General features: G+C 45.9%; 1 protein-coding gene and 1 long non-coding RNA gene across 2 annotated transcripts in view; one reads left to right on the top strand and one right to left on the bottom strand.

Moving 5' to 3' along the window:
• The first annotated feature begins 10 nt into the window (after positions 1–10).
• Positions 11–1,047, top strand: LOC143442575 (uncharacterized). Its single transcript, XR_013110821.1, has 2 exons — positions 11–210; positions 511–1,047. It is a non-coding gene; the product is annotated as an uncharacterized LOC143442575 (long non-coding RNA).
• A 536-nt stretch (positions 1,048–1,583) lies between these two features.
• Rab40b (RAB40B, member RAS oncogene family) overlaps positions 1,584–13,507 on the bottom strand; it is a 28,754-nt gene continuing 16,830 nt past the window's right edge. Inside the window, exons 2-6 of the mRNA XM_034506320.2 lie at positions 8,110–8,170; positions 5,101–5,161; positions 4,285–4,362; positions 3,389–3,611; positions 1,584–2,769 (exon numbers count right to left, since the gene is read on the bottom strand). Of these exons, the coding sequence (XP_034362211.1) occupies positions 2,498–2,769; positions 3,389–3,611; positions 4,285–4,362; positions 5,101–5,161; positions 8,110–8,170 (695 nt within the window). The 3' untranslated portion in view covers positions 1,584–2,497. The remainder of the gene's footprint in view (positions 2,770–3,388; positions 3,612–4,284; positions 4,363–5,100; positions 5,162–8,109; positions 8,171–13,507) is intronic.

The raw sequence follows: 13,507 nt of genomic DNA, 5'->3' as shown, positions 1-13,507 counted from the left end.
AGGGGCGGGGCAGGACGGAGCAGAGGGGAAGCTGCGGGGGGAGGTGGGTGCCCCGGCATTCACACCAGCAGGGCAGGACTGACAGGACCAGGGGCAGGGTAGAGAAGAGACCTCGCCAGCACTCCTGCCCGCAACACACCATCTCCCGGAACCCTCGCCACGTTCCCACGATACACATCTTGTTCGACCAGAGGCGGCCTCCTTGTACTGGTACCTGCGTTTTCCAATGGACACGCTATCCCCTATGTCTTCCCGAGCTTTCCCAACCATCAGACACATCTTCCCACGGACACGAATTCCCCAAGAGACATCTTCCTAACTCTTTTTAAGACAAAAGTTTAATAGGACACAACCCCACAGGAAAGATCCCCCCGCCCCGCGACTGTTGTTCCGGGTGCCCTGGTTACAGAGATCTGGACTCCAGTTTGTCAAGAGTCAAACAGTGTCTGTGGAAGCTGGTGTTTTCCTCTCTACTATCATTCATTCTCCGGTTCCCCTCTCTCCTCACAGGCCTCTCCCCTTACCTCTTTACCATCCTTTCTCCAAGCAAAGACTTGTAGCATCTTAGAAGTATTCAAGAAGTGAAACAGAAGGACTTGGCTGGCCTGTCTTAGTCCACACAGCCCACCATCCATCCCATCAGCACTGAAGAGGGGAAGGAAAACCACTTCAGGGACTTAATTGACCTGCCCTTTCATCTCTCTAGTTATGAACCTAAGAAAGTACAGCCAAGGCGTGAATGTCCAAGTCCTAGATGTTCTCATGTTTGTAAGAGCATCTGCATAACAATTAGATGCCTGTGAAGGCCCTGGCAGGATGTCTTCACAGTTGGTTACTATCAAGGACGCCTTATTCCTTCAGGTTTCACTGGCTTACACACTCACCTGCTTCTCTGTGGATCTGTTCACCTCATCTCCACAGAGCTGGATGACCCCAGCTTCAGGTCTTCACTCCATCTTCTCTAAGGACATTGTTACTATGTATCTAGAGCCTCAAAAATTGTTAAAACGTAAATCACTAATAAAAACTTAGAATATCTGAGCTTTATCTTATTTCAGTTTTCCTGTTGTTGAATCCCTCACAGTGTCTAGCTTCCTAAGCAGCAGGGCCAGAAAAGAGACCTATACTTGAGCCTTTATAATGCCGGATAAAAATGTTGTGGTGTTTTTTGTTTGTTTGTTTTTTTTTTTTTTTTTTGAGAGTGACAAGGGCTTCATCTCTAGGGTAGTATCTGCAAACCTTGGACATTTACCAGGAGATACATGTTGTCTTTTAGTATTTCCACTTGATCTTGTTGAGACAGGGTCTCACTCTCTAACCCTGAAACTCAGGGTCTAGTTCCAAGTTGGTCAAAATATCACAGCAATATTGCTTCAACCTCTCAAGAACTGGGATAATAGGCATTAGCCATGAGACCCACGACTACTTTCTTTCTGTGCATTTCTTCTCTGGGAAGAAATCCTTTCCAAAGGTGACATAGGACAAAACTAAGCTTTGCAGTAAACATGAAGTAGGCAAGGAGACAAGTGGAGAAAAGAGACGCATGTACCTGGATCTAGAAAGAGACGTCATGACTCTGCCAAGAGAGGAGCAAGTATCCACTTTATTGAGAAATATTTCCTTAAATAACTGTTTTTACTTCTCCTTTACTGAAATACCTTTCTCCTTGCTAATCTGTTGAAACAATGTTGGCTGTGTTCAACATAATTGGAGATATCTTTGGCATTTTCTTCCCGTAGTTTCATAACTTGTAGGATACTTTGTACAAAATATGTAGGTTTCCAGAAAAATATGAATATAGATTACTTATTAATCTCAAAATGTAGTAAACAACATAGCAAAAACTTTATCAAATCCATGTCCTACCCAAATGGGACAGACCTGTTGTACATAATTTCTATGTGTACCTGCAGCATTGTTTTTTATAAGTTGGGGCTTTGACATTAAAATGTTTACGAAAGGTCCCTCTTGTAGTATCAGTAATGCTAGACTATCTGATTATCATTGCTTCTGAAATTCCCTTGAACATGTATTCACTACACATTTTATCAGCCATATAAAAGCAGTTACAGAAAAAGTTGGACAACAATCATGATAAAAAGTAACATCATAATTTCATATTATCAAGGGTGGAGCAGAATACTAATTTTTCCCTTTGCACACACAAGTCTAAAACAAGAGCTTCATGCACATCCACACAAAAGTGTCAGTCACAGCGCACCACTGGGCATTCATACCACATCAGTGGCATAGGCATTCCAAAGGAAGCAGCATCATTACCGTTAAGAGATGGAGAATGTGTTTCTTGAGTCTGGAAATGTCTGTCTCCAGACTCTCCCAGAGAACCAGCCCACTTTTTAATTTTGACACAGTCTCAAAATTACCCAAGCTGGCCTTGAACTCACTTTGTAGTTCAGATGGGCCTTGAGCTTGTGATCCCCCTGCCTCAGCCTCTTGAGTAGCTGGGATTACAGGCCACTGCCACCAATTCCAGCCTCTAAGAAATTTTGCAGCTGTTCCTGGCACAGTTTGTGGGTGGGCTCTGGGGTGGGCGGATGGTCCTGACTTTTCGGAAGCTGTTCCTCTTATGGCTGGAGTTGGCAGTGAGGGAGTAGGAGCGGCCATGCATCATCCTGGTATTCAGGCCGTTGGCCATAGAGAAAGACTTAAGGTGGCTTCTTAAGGCAACAGGGAGGGGAAGCTTGTCTACCAGGTGCACAGGGGTACAGGACACCACAGCTCGGCAGCAGAGGTCTTGCAAACTCAGTACTTGGAAAAAGAAAAGAGAACTGCTTACTTTATGTTTTCTATGATTAGGGTTAGTTACCACGGGGAAGAAGCCCCACATCTGATTGCCTCCCTCTAGGAACTAGGGATCTCAAACGGGAAGGCTGTGTCACTGATGACTGTAGCAAACCCTGTTCTGCCTCCACCTCTCCCCGTGTACAGATCACAGAAAAATCTTATCATGAGCTTTCTTCCAAAGCTGTAATAATTATTCCTTTCAAATATATTTGATTTTTAAAATGAACATTTATTTAGTGCATACACACACACATTCACTCTCTCTCTCACACACACACTCACTCACACAGTGTCATAACCCTTCATGTGGACATCGAAAGCCCTCCATGAAGGTTTCAGAGAGCAAACTCAGGTTGAGAGTTTGACAGCAAGTACCCTTAACCCACTGAGAAATCTCATATCCTTACCACTGGGCTATCTCATAACCCCTGAATGCATTTGATTTCTGAGAATGGCCACAGAAGCCTTGAGATAGGTTCTAGGAGGCAGACAATTATGCAGGGAGCTACAGAACCACCTCATATCTGATGGGGCGGGGGCTGGGGGCCGCTAAAGGAGACTTAGACCGGCCCTCTTAGCATACCCTTGCTCGGCCTCCAGAGACGGTCCATTCCATGCCGCAGCAGCACGATCCTAGCCAGCTCCGTGAAGGACTCTGTAATGTTGAAGTTGCACAGAGGGCTAACCTCAAAGAAGGTCACACCCAGGCGCTCAGCGTAGGCCTGGGCCTGCTCGGTGGGTACCTGCCGCTTGAATGCCAGGTGCAGCCGGTTTCCTACCAAGATTTTAGGAACCCCAGGGGCATGCTAGAGCACGAGAAAAGCAAGGAAAATGGATTGAGTTGTATGGCCCTGCAAATTCCTGTCCTCCCAGAACCTCAGAATGGTACTTTATTAGAAAATATGGTCTTGGTGTATGTAATAACTTAAGATGAAATCTTATTGAATTGGAGGGGGCATTATTCTAATGACTGGCATCTTCATAAGGAGAGGACACAGAGGGGGCACGGGGAAATGCCATGTGACAATGCTGGCATAGGATGAAGTGTCTGTCAAAGACAGCTACCACTACCAGAAGCTGAGACAGGACTGTCCTGAAGCTTTCGGAAGAACATGGCCCTACCAATTTCTGTCCTCCAGAACTTGAAGAAAATCAATGTTGTTTTAAAACACTTAACCTGTGGCCCTTTAATAGGAAAGCCACAAGACCCTAATCAGCAGGCTTGATGCTTACCCACTAGGGCTCCACTAGTAGTTGGGCAAGCAGCAGTTCCATCCCTGCCCACTCACCATCCCACCAAGTGGGAGTGGGGCAAGCAGAACCCACATGCCTGAGCAGAGGCATGGCAGAGCCAGTTTCCTGAGCCTTAATTAAGGTCCCTTTGTCATGCTGCTGGGTCTATCCATGAGGTGAAGCATTCTCCCTATTGTTGGCCAACAGCCACGTGGGTCAATCGCTGGCCAATATCATGTGTCATACCTCATCAATCTCCTTAATCCATCGAGTAATGCCATCAAAGGACCATCGGTTGGCAATGTCATAGACCAGGATCACACCCTGGGGGAGAAGTCACGAAAGTCAGCACACATAGAACATAGAAGAACATAGAAGCAGGCTTGGTCCAGAGACTTGCAGAGACATAACTAACCAATCATTATTTTTAAAAATAGAAGACAGCATCTCATTGTATAGATGAGGCTGGACTGGAACTCACTGACATCCATCTGCCCTTGTCTCCCAAGTGCTGGAATTAAAGCTCGCACCACTATGCCAGGTCCCTAACTAATCATTTTACTTACTTTGACAAAAGCATGTAATTTTGATTTATCTGTTTTTACAGGAGTTACATCATCAGTTGCAATGATGTTTCATGCACTCACTGATAGATGCTCAACTATTGAATTGAGCAGGAGGTGGAACTCATCCACAAGCTGCTCTGGGGCATACGATGCGGGGACATTGCCACCTAATGCAGAGCAAGTCCCCCTCCCCATAGAGCAGACACATGGACATGCTTACACATATACAAGAAGCTCAAGTACATATATGCACATGCTTGCACATACACACACATGCAGGCACTCACGAGAACGCATCCCCACACACAGCATCTGAGATGCTGAGAAAACATGAGCTACCAGGTTATATAGTGTATGATTACAACCACATATGACACAACCATATGCATGCTTAATTGCCTCACCCTCCAGTTAGCCATAAAGGAGATTTCTAAGTAAAAACTTGTAAACTTATTCTTCAAAATCAACTCACTCCCAGGCTTGGAACACTGTTTACCTGTGCGCCTCTGGAGTATGAGCGGAATATGGTACAAAATCTCCCCTGCCCTGAGGTGTCCCTGAAAAAGATGTTGGAGACTGTTAATTGGTGCTTCTTCCTGATAACTATCTTCTCACTTTGGAGCCGCAGCCGACTTTACAGTCTTAGTGTTGGTGGCCATCACCTGCCAGTCCAAGACAAAGAGCCACAGTGCCATCCTGAATCTTCTGGCGTGATCTTGGCATCAACACATCCTTCTGGGATCATTCCCTTTTTCATTGTTGTTGTTTTTAGTGTGTGTGTGTGTGTGTGTGTGTGTGTGTGGTGTTGAGTGTACATGTGTGCATTCATGTGTACATGTGTGTTCATATGTCTGGGTGCACATGCATAAGCCAGGATACATGAGTGGAAGTTAGAGGACAATTTGTGCTCCTAACATCATGTGGATTCTGAGGTTCAAATCTATGTCATCAGGCTCAGTGGTGGCAAGTGCCATTACCCACTGAGCCATCTTGATTTGTTTTTTGAGAAAGGTTCCATAGCCTCAGCAACCTGAGCATTGACAATAACGGTGAACACCACCATTCTGCACTTGCTCTGAGACAGTTTCATTATATAACTCAGCCTTGATTCAAACTTACAGTGATCTTGTTTCCTCCTCCCAAGTGCTGAAATTATGGGCATGTACTACCAAGCCTAGCTTTGTTTATGTTTTGTTTTGTTTTGTTTTGTCATTTTTGAGACAGGGTCTCTCTGTATAGCCCTGGATGTTCTGAAACTCACTTTGTAGGCCAGGCTGGCTTCAAACTCACAAATCTACCTGCCTCTGCCTCCAAAGTGCTGGGAATAAAGGCATGCACCACCACACCTGGTTCCCAAGCCTAGCTTTAATATTTACTTACAAAAATATTTGTCTGTTTTTATTTATGTGCATCTATGTGTCCGTGTGAGTTTTGTGTGCTGTGTGCATGCTACAGAGGCCAAAATGGAACTGGTGGGGGCAGGTTCCTTTAATCCCAGTACTCTGGAGGCAGAGACAGGCAGATCTCTCTGAGTTCAAGACCAGTTCAGTCTATATAGCAAGTTCTCAGTAATCAGGGATAAATAGTGATACCCTGTCTCAAAATAACAACAACAACAAAAGTCAGACTAGAAACCTAACAGTGGGTTTTAACATGATTCTCAGACATTTAATCAAACCTAGTATAATTTCTCAGTTATTTTAAGGTTGGGGATGTAGCTTGGCTGTACACTTCTCTCATGAAAGCAAGGCACTGGGTTCTATTCCTAGCACAGAATAAACATTTTTTCCCAATGATAGGGAAGATCTTCTCTTGACATCCAGTTGTACCATAAACAGACCTTCCAGATACGTCCCTAAACTGATCAACAGAAGGAACTGGTAGGACTCCTGCTCTGCAGACAATGGCACACAGGAGTATGGCACTCAGAAGGTTAGATCGGCATGCCAAGAAACTACCAGGGAAAAGGAAGGCTCCCAGGGTGGGTTCCTGGTATTGCACACGCATGGTGGTAACTCTCTAGAGTGTACACTGATTCTTCAGTCTTTTTTAAAAGCTACGTGGATACACATCTGCACATACTGCTAACATACACACGTCAGCATTACTCTTGGGAATGAAGAGCTTCCTGGACATGTATACCAGGCGTGTCTTCACAATGCCCATGGAATGGATGTTTGTTTGTTGTACATCGTCTACAGCTGGTGACTAACCCAACACATGAGAGGAACGCTGTGGCTCAGAAAGGGCTTGAGCCGGAGGCAGTGACTTTTGTCAGAGACACAGGAAGGACCATCTCACTGTTCTGAGAAGTGAAGCAATCAAAGATTTCAGAACCAGCCTCAACAGACTCCACAGGAAGCCATTAGAAAGCCTGTGGCAAGACAGTAAAATGGAGTTGTATCTGCTGACCTTGCGTAATCACATAGGCTCATGAGAGCCCTGCACATAGCCACAGCGCCCTCTACAGACATGGGAGGAGAAACAAGCTGGAGGCTGGCAGAAGGCCTGGCCTTGGACCACAGAAAACTAGAGTGGAAATGTTAACTGTGGAAGAGCCAGTGTGGATACCGATACCACCTGAGAGAGGCCTCAGGTCACACAGGGACTGGGTTTTGTTTTTGTTTGAAATTTTATTTATTTTATGTATGGATGTTTTGCCTGCAATTATGTCTGTGCACCACATGTGTGCAGTGCTCACTGAGGCCAGAAGAATGCATCAGATCCTCTGGAACTGATGGGTGTAATCCACCATATAGGTTCTGGGAATCAAATCCAGGTCTTCTGAAAGACCAGCCACTGTTCCCAACTGTTGGGCTACCTCTTCAGCTCCTGGGATTGTTTTAAGCATGATGAGTGTCCCCGAGGCCTCTGGAGGGTGCAGTAAAATGGACCTGGCTTCCTGAAAAAAAGTAAGCAGGAGCCGGAGACTCAGGAGAGACCAATTCCACTGTGAGGTTAGGCCATACACACAGCTGTAGATTCAGCACCTTTGGGCAAAGGCAGCAGGGATAGAGGTGCAACCTCCGATGTATCTCCCCACAGGTCAAGGGGGCTCAGGAGGGAGAATGAGACCATAATTCCCAGGCTTATGGCTGGCCTAGTACCTGTAGAAGCCAGAGCAGAGGGAGCTGTTGCCTAGGTGGTCAACAAGTTCTCTGCCCTTGGCACTAGAGCACTTTGAGCTCCAAGTGGTACAGTCAGAGCTAGGGGTGGGAGAATTGGGCTGTCCTAGTCACTCTACTCCTATCTCTGATGACACCAGGTGAAGTGAAACAGGATTCAGGCGACAATGAGGTGTCTTCTATCAACAAAGGCTCTTTCTTGGACATATCTTAGCCCTGGGTACACATCCCTTTGAACAACGGGGTAATAGGATCCAGTGGACCCAGACAACTACATCAACACCTTTTGAGGAAAACCACTAGTTCAAGCTAGCACTAAGGGGCATAGCTCCAGGGCCATGACTGGACATCCTGACTAGAATAGCCCCCACCCAACTCACCAAAGTTGCAGTTTCACCCTTCGGCCATCTAGCAGGATGGTAGTCGTCTTGTGATCAATTCCTGCAAAAGGGTTGAGGACACCTTAGGTTTTTGGGCTAGATTTATCACCCATAACAAAATTATGAAGCATGTGTAACTCTTGCATTGAAAGAGAAACAGGTTTCTCACTGTATAGCTCCATGTTGACATTCATGTGAGACCCTGTATATGTATTTTTGAAGATTCCCTTGGACCCCAGACTGACCTACTGGGGGATAACCACTCAGATTCTAGCACTGTGCATCTACACTGGCTGCCATCAGCTCAGTGTTTCCCAACTGGGTATGCTGGGCCTTGCTCATCCCCTGCTGCTGTTTTGAGGATGGGCACGGAGCCAGTGGGCCTAGGCTGAGCCTGTGATGCTAACTTGGACCTTCTGAAGAACGACTCTAAGTCTTCACAGAGCCGTGTATGACCTGGTGGCTGATGGATTTGCTGTGGTGATGAAGCCCGTCGGGTTTTGTATTCTTTATCTGTCCTTCCTTACCTCTGCCCTCTGTTTTAGCCACCCTACGCCGCACACAAAAGCCCTTCTCAGCTGTATCCAAGAGAACAAAGTTAAAATGGCAGCCCTGGCAGCAGGAGTGTGTCCTCAGGTATCCAGCTAGAAATGTGAGGAAATGCAGTGTGGGGGCAGACAGGAAGATGCCAACTCTGAGTCTGTGGCACAGGAAGGTAGGCTGGGGAACAGCTTTAAGCCAGGTAACTTCTAGACTAGACATTATGGGTAATTTTTCTAAACTTACCTCTCTCTTCAAGATTTGTTGGTGTGGGTGTGGTGTATATACATGTCTATGTCTGTACACATGTGCCCAGCATGTGTGAAGGTCAGAGGTTAATCTCAGGTTGGTCTTTTGCCTTAAGATTTTATGTTTAATTTGTGTGTGTGCTGTGGGACTCATGCGGTTAGAGGACAACCCCCAGGAATCAATTCTCTACTCCCACCTTTGTATGAGTATGAAAGTTCAAACTCAGGTTGTCACTGTCACCATCTGTCAACTCCACAATCCCTAGTGCCAGGGTTACAGACATGCAGCTGAATTCTGACGTGGATCCTGTGGGTAAGGGCAGTGTCTACACGCGGGTCAGCATGCTTTTGTGCGTGGCAAGCACTGCACCGGCTGAGCCATTTCAGCAGCCCCTCAAGGTTTGTGTTTTATTTTTACTACATTCATCGTCAAGAATGCATGCCACAGCACTTATGCACATATGTGAACTCGTAGAAGACAACTCCTCTTTCTGCTTTGTGTGTCCCAGGGATCAAAGTCAGGGCTTTATATCCAGTGGTAAGAGCATTTACCTGCTGTCCCATTTCACTAGTCTCCTCAAGCTTTTATTTTATTTGCTTTTGTCTTTGTTTTTTGAGACAGGGTTTCTCTGTGAGCCTTGGTGGTCCTGGAACTTTCTCTGTGGACCAGGCTGGCCTCTAACTCAGAGATCCACCTGCGTCTGCCTCCTGAGTGCTGGGGTTAAAGGACTGCACCACTGCATCTACCGAAAGCTTTTATTTTAACAAATATGCCTTTCTTCTAAGATAAAAGTTGAAAACTGTTTTTGTACGTGTGTGTGTGTGTGTGTGTGTGTGTGTGTGTGTGTGTGTTGCTAGGAATGGAGCTTAGGGCTGCACAAATGCTACCAAAAGGCAGCATCCCAGATTTCCCGAAACTTTGTTTTGGTGTAGTTTTTGAGACAAGGTCTCATGTAGTCTAGGCTGGCCTCAAATTGTCTCTGTAGCTAGAAAAGGCTTCCTCTTGTTTCCCACCTTCCATGTACTGGGATGACAGGTATGCACTATCATGTCTAGCCTCCAAAAACTATTTTTAAAAACAAAAATATATCTTCTTTCATCCCAACAGAAACCATTTTTCTGCTTCTTTTTTTTTGGGGGGGGGGGAGTTTCAAGACAGGGTTTCTCTGTGTAGTTCTGGCTGTCCTGGAACTCACTTTGTAGACCAGGCTGGCCTCGAACTCAGAAATCCACCTGTCTTTGCCTCCCAAGTGCTGGGACTAAAGGCATGCGCCACCACTGCCCGGCCATTTTTCTACTTCTTAAAAAACAAAACAAACAAAAAATTCCAAACACCTAGTAGGGCTGGAGATTAAAGACACTGGCTCCTCTTCTAGAGGAGGTTCAGTTTCTAGCACCCAGATGGCAGCTAACAACCATCTGTCACTGTAGTTCCTGGGGATCCTATGTCCTCTACTGGCCTCTGCAGACACAAGATACATACAGGATGTACATACATCCAGAACACTCATATAAAAAAATTAAAAGAAGAAACTGTCTCCTGAGATGGGTGTGATGACCCATGTCCATAATCACAACGCTGGTGGAGTGAAAGCAGAAGGAACAGGAATTCAAGATTATTCTCCCCTACATAGCAAATTCTACACTAGCTTGGGCTTCCAGAGACTCTTGAAAGAAAGAAAGAAAGAAAGAAAGAAAGAAAGAAAGAAAGAAAGAAAGGAAACTGTGCATTCACTTCTGGTGTCTCTGGATGATAGTGAGATCTGGAGACTAGAATACGCTCAGAGCTGATGAAAATAGGGCCCAGAAACTGAGCTCAGTAAAAACACCAGTAAGAGGTACACCCTTTGTATCACAAATGCCACCAAGTTTGTAACCTGCTCTATGGGGAGCCGACAGAAGGTGGCTATCATCCTTGCAGCCATCTTGAGCCATATACCCTGACAAGAGACTTGATTACAACAGCCTACAACAGCTGAGCAAACTCTGATAACATCTTGTTTTAGATACCCAGGATTTTCCCTTGGGTGTGTGAGACTTAAGGGCATGACTTAAGGTGTGATTTAGAGATAAGACCTAAGGGCGTGACTTAAGGGTGTGACTTAGAGGCGTGGTTTAGAAGTGAGACATATAAAAGGTGAGAGGCAGACAGAAGAAATTATTAAGTATTAGGCACTTGGAGTAGGCACTTGAGACTCGAGACAGTCAACTAGGATTAGACACTTGTACTTGGATGAGACTCAGGACTAGAACTTGGAATTGGAAACTTGGAACTTGGAGGCACTAGGGACTAGGAACTAGGGACTAGGAACTCAAGACTGGTAACTTGGAGAGAAGAAGAGAGACTGAAGAATAAACGGGATTGAATCACACTCTGTCTGGTCTCCATTCCTCATGTCTGTCCTCACTCTCTCTCTTGTTGAGCCCCGACCCATGGACCAGAGCAGCTTGGGGCAGTGCAGGCTCTAACAATTTAGCCCCCAAGGCTTTTGGCAGTGCAGGTTCCAACATTGATAGAGTGGTCCCCGACATTTTGGCCCCCAAACATGGGCCAAAGCAGCTCTCAACATTTTTGGCGCCCAAAGTGGGGCAGCTCAGGCCACAACACTGCTCCACCACTGTTTGGCTTTTTTTTTTTTTTTTTTTTTAAAGACAGGGTCTCACTGTGTAACCTTGGTTAGCCTAGAACTTGCTTTATTACCCAGGCTGTGCACAGACTCACAGATACCAGCTTGCTTCTGTCTCTCTAGTGCTAAGATTGAAGGATGCCCTGCCTGAGAAGTAAATATTGTATTGGTTAGGCATACAACTTCACCATGCTTCTTTTGATCATCAACACTAAAGGAATATCCTTAGAGCTCAGTGGAGTCCCTTGGAGAAATCTAGATGTCTGGGTTTCAACTATAAGTCCCCAGTCCCAGGAGAAGAGCTGCAGCTCCATCTGCAGAGTGCAAGACACAGGAAGGCAGGAAGGAGACAATATATGAGTTAGTAGCTTCTCCCCATGTCGGCAGCAAAGCCGATGCCCCAGGAGTTGAGGTCTATGTACTCTGGCTCCATGTGGATAGAACAGTGGTTGAACTCTTCCTGAACCCACCTATCAGTTACCCACAATGCTTTTCCCCACTGTCAAGGACACATCCCCTACCCTAGCCTCTTGCGACATACTCCCTCCTGTTTCTGGTCTAACTCCCCAGTCCAGGCCCCAGCCTATCATATCTCTAATAATCCATATCTTAGTAAGGTTCCGGGTCTTCATTTGTTTCCTGTTAAGCTTCTGTACAGAGGAGAGGGTCCGTCATGTCAGCGGACAGGTGAATCAATGGAGAAATAAAATTCTGCTTCTTAGAGAGGAATAACTGCTGTTCTTTTTAAGAAACTCAGAGTCAGAAGCACAGTATCTCCTATCCCATTAGTGAAAACACAAAAAGACGCTGGCACACCTCTGGTTTGGCCGTTCCTTGACCTGGCCATGTCTCACCCCCTGACACCCCTCCCCCACTTCTCAACCTGTGTGTTCTTTGGCCCTCTCTCAATGTTCCTTGTCTCTGTCTCTTTCCTAACCTGAAGGATAGCAGGGCATTTTCAGCATCAGACACTGACTTCATTCCCATGAGAATGGCTAAGCTCTTATTGCCTGTCTATTTTTCTCAAATCAGGGATCCTGAAGAGGCTTTCTCATGTGACCACCAGAGAGAATCTCTTCAGGAGAATGAAAAGCCCTCTCCTTTCTGATGTTCTGCTCTGGCATGGCCCAGTCATCCTGCAAACAATGTTGGACAAAGAGAAAAGCCAGAAACCTAAGAGTTCTGGCCAATGACTGAACAGAGGGACAGACTGCTTATTACATGGTCTATGTGCCACCATCACTGACAACACCCACCCAGTTTAGAGGTCCTGGACCAGCTTCCTCCCTAGGTGGGATATAGGAAACACGAGAGGCAGCACAACACACAGGCTTGAGCATGGAGTTGTCTGTGGGAATCCTGATAGCCTTGGGATCTGGCCACTCCTGGAATAAGACCTAACCTGATTGGCAGATACATGATGAAGGAATATCTTTTCTGCTTAAACTACTTTTGAGTTAACCTTTCTGCTCACCAAAAATGTTCAGGGCACAATGCCCAGAAGGAGGAAAGGAACGAAGAAGATTTGGGGGAGGGGGAGAAGAGGAGGAGAGTGGGAAGGAGGGAATGGGGAGGGGAAACCCCTAAGCTGGGAAAGCCATTGAAGATACACTCAAAGATTCCGTACATAAAGTCTACTGACCTCCATAAACAAGAATTTAGAAGAAAATCTATCTAGGGGGCCGGGAGATGGCTCAGCATTTCAGAGTGCCTATTGTAACTCTGGCTCCAGGATATACAACAATCTCTTTGTTTATGGCTTTTTGCTTGTTTACTTGCTTGTTTTGTGGTTTTGTTTTGAGACTAGGTAGTTCTGGCTGGCATAGAACTTGCAGATCTGGTTGGCCTTGTACTCACAAAGATCCCCCTGTCTCTGACTCCTGAGTGCTGTGATTAAAGGTGTGTGCCACCATGTTTAGCCTCTGACACCCTCTTCTGGTCTCTGTGGGCACCCATATATGTGCACATATCCACACACATACA

This window comes from Arvicanthis niloticus, chromosome 6 (assembly GCF_011762505.2).
Source record: "Arvicanthis niloticus isolate mArvNil1 chromosome 6, mArvNil1.pat.X, whole genome shotgun sequence".
NCBI classification, from domain to species: domain Eukaryota; kingdom Metazoa; phylum Chordata; class Mammalia; order Rodentia; family Muridae; genus Arvicanthis; species Arvicanthis niloticus.
Note: the sequence above shows the minus strand (reverse complement) of the source record. Positions and strands in the feature narration are given on the sequence as shown.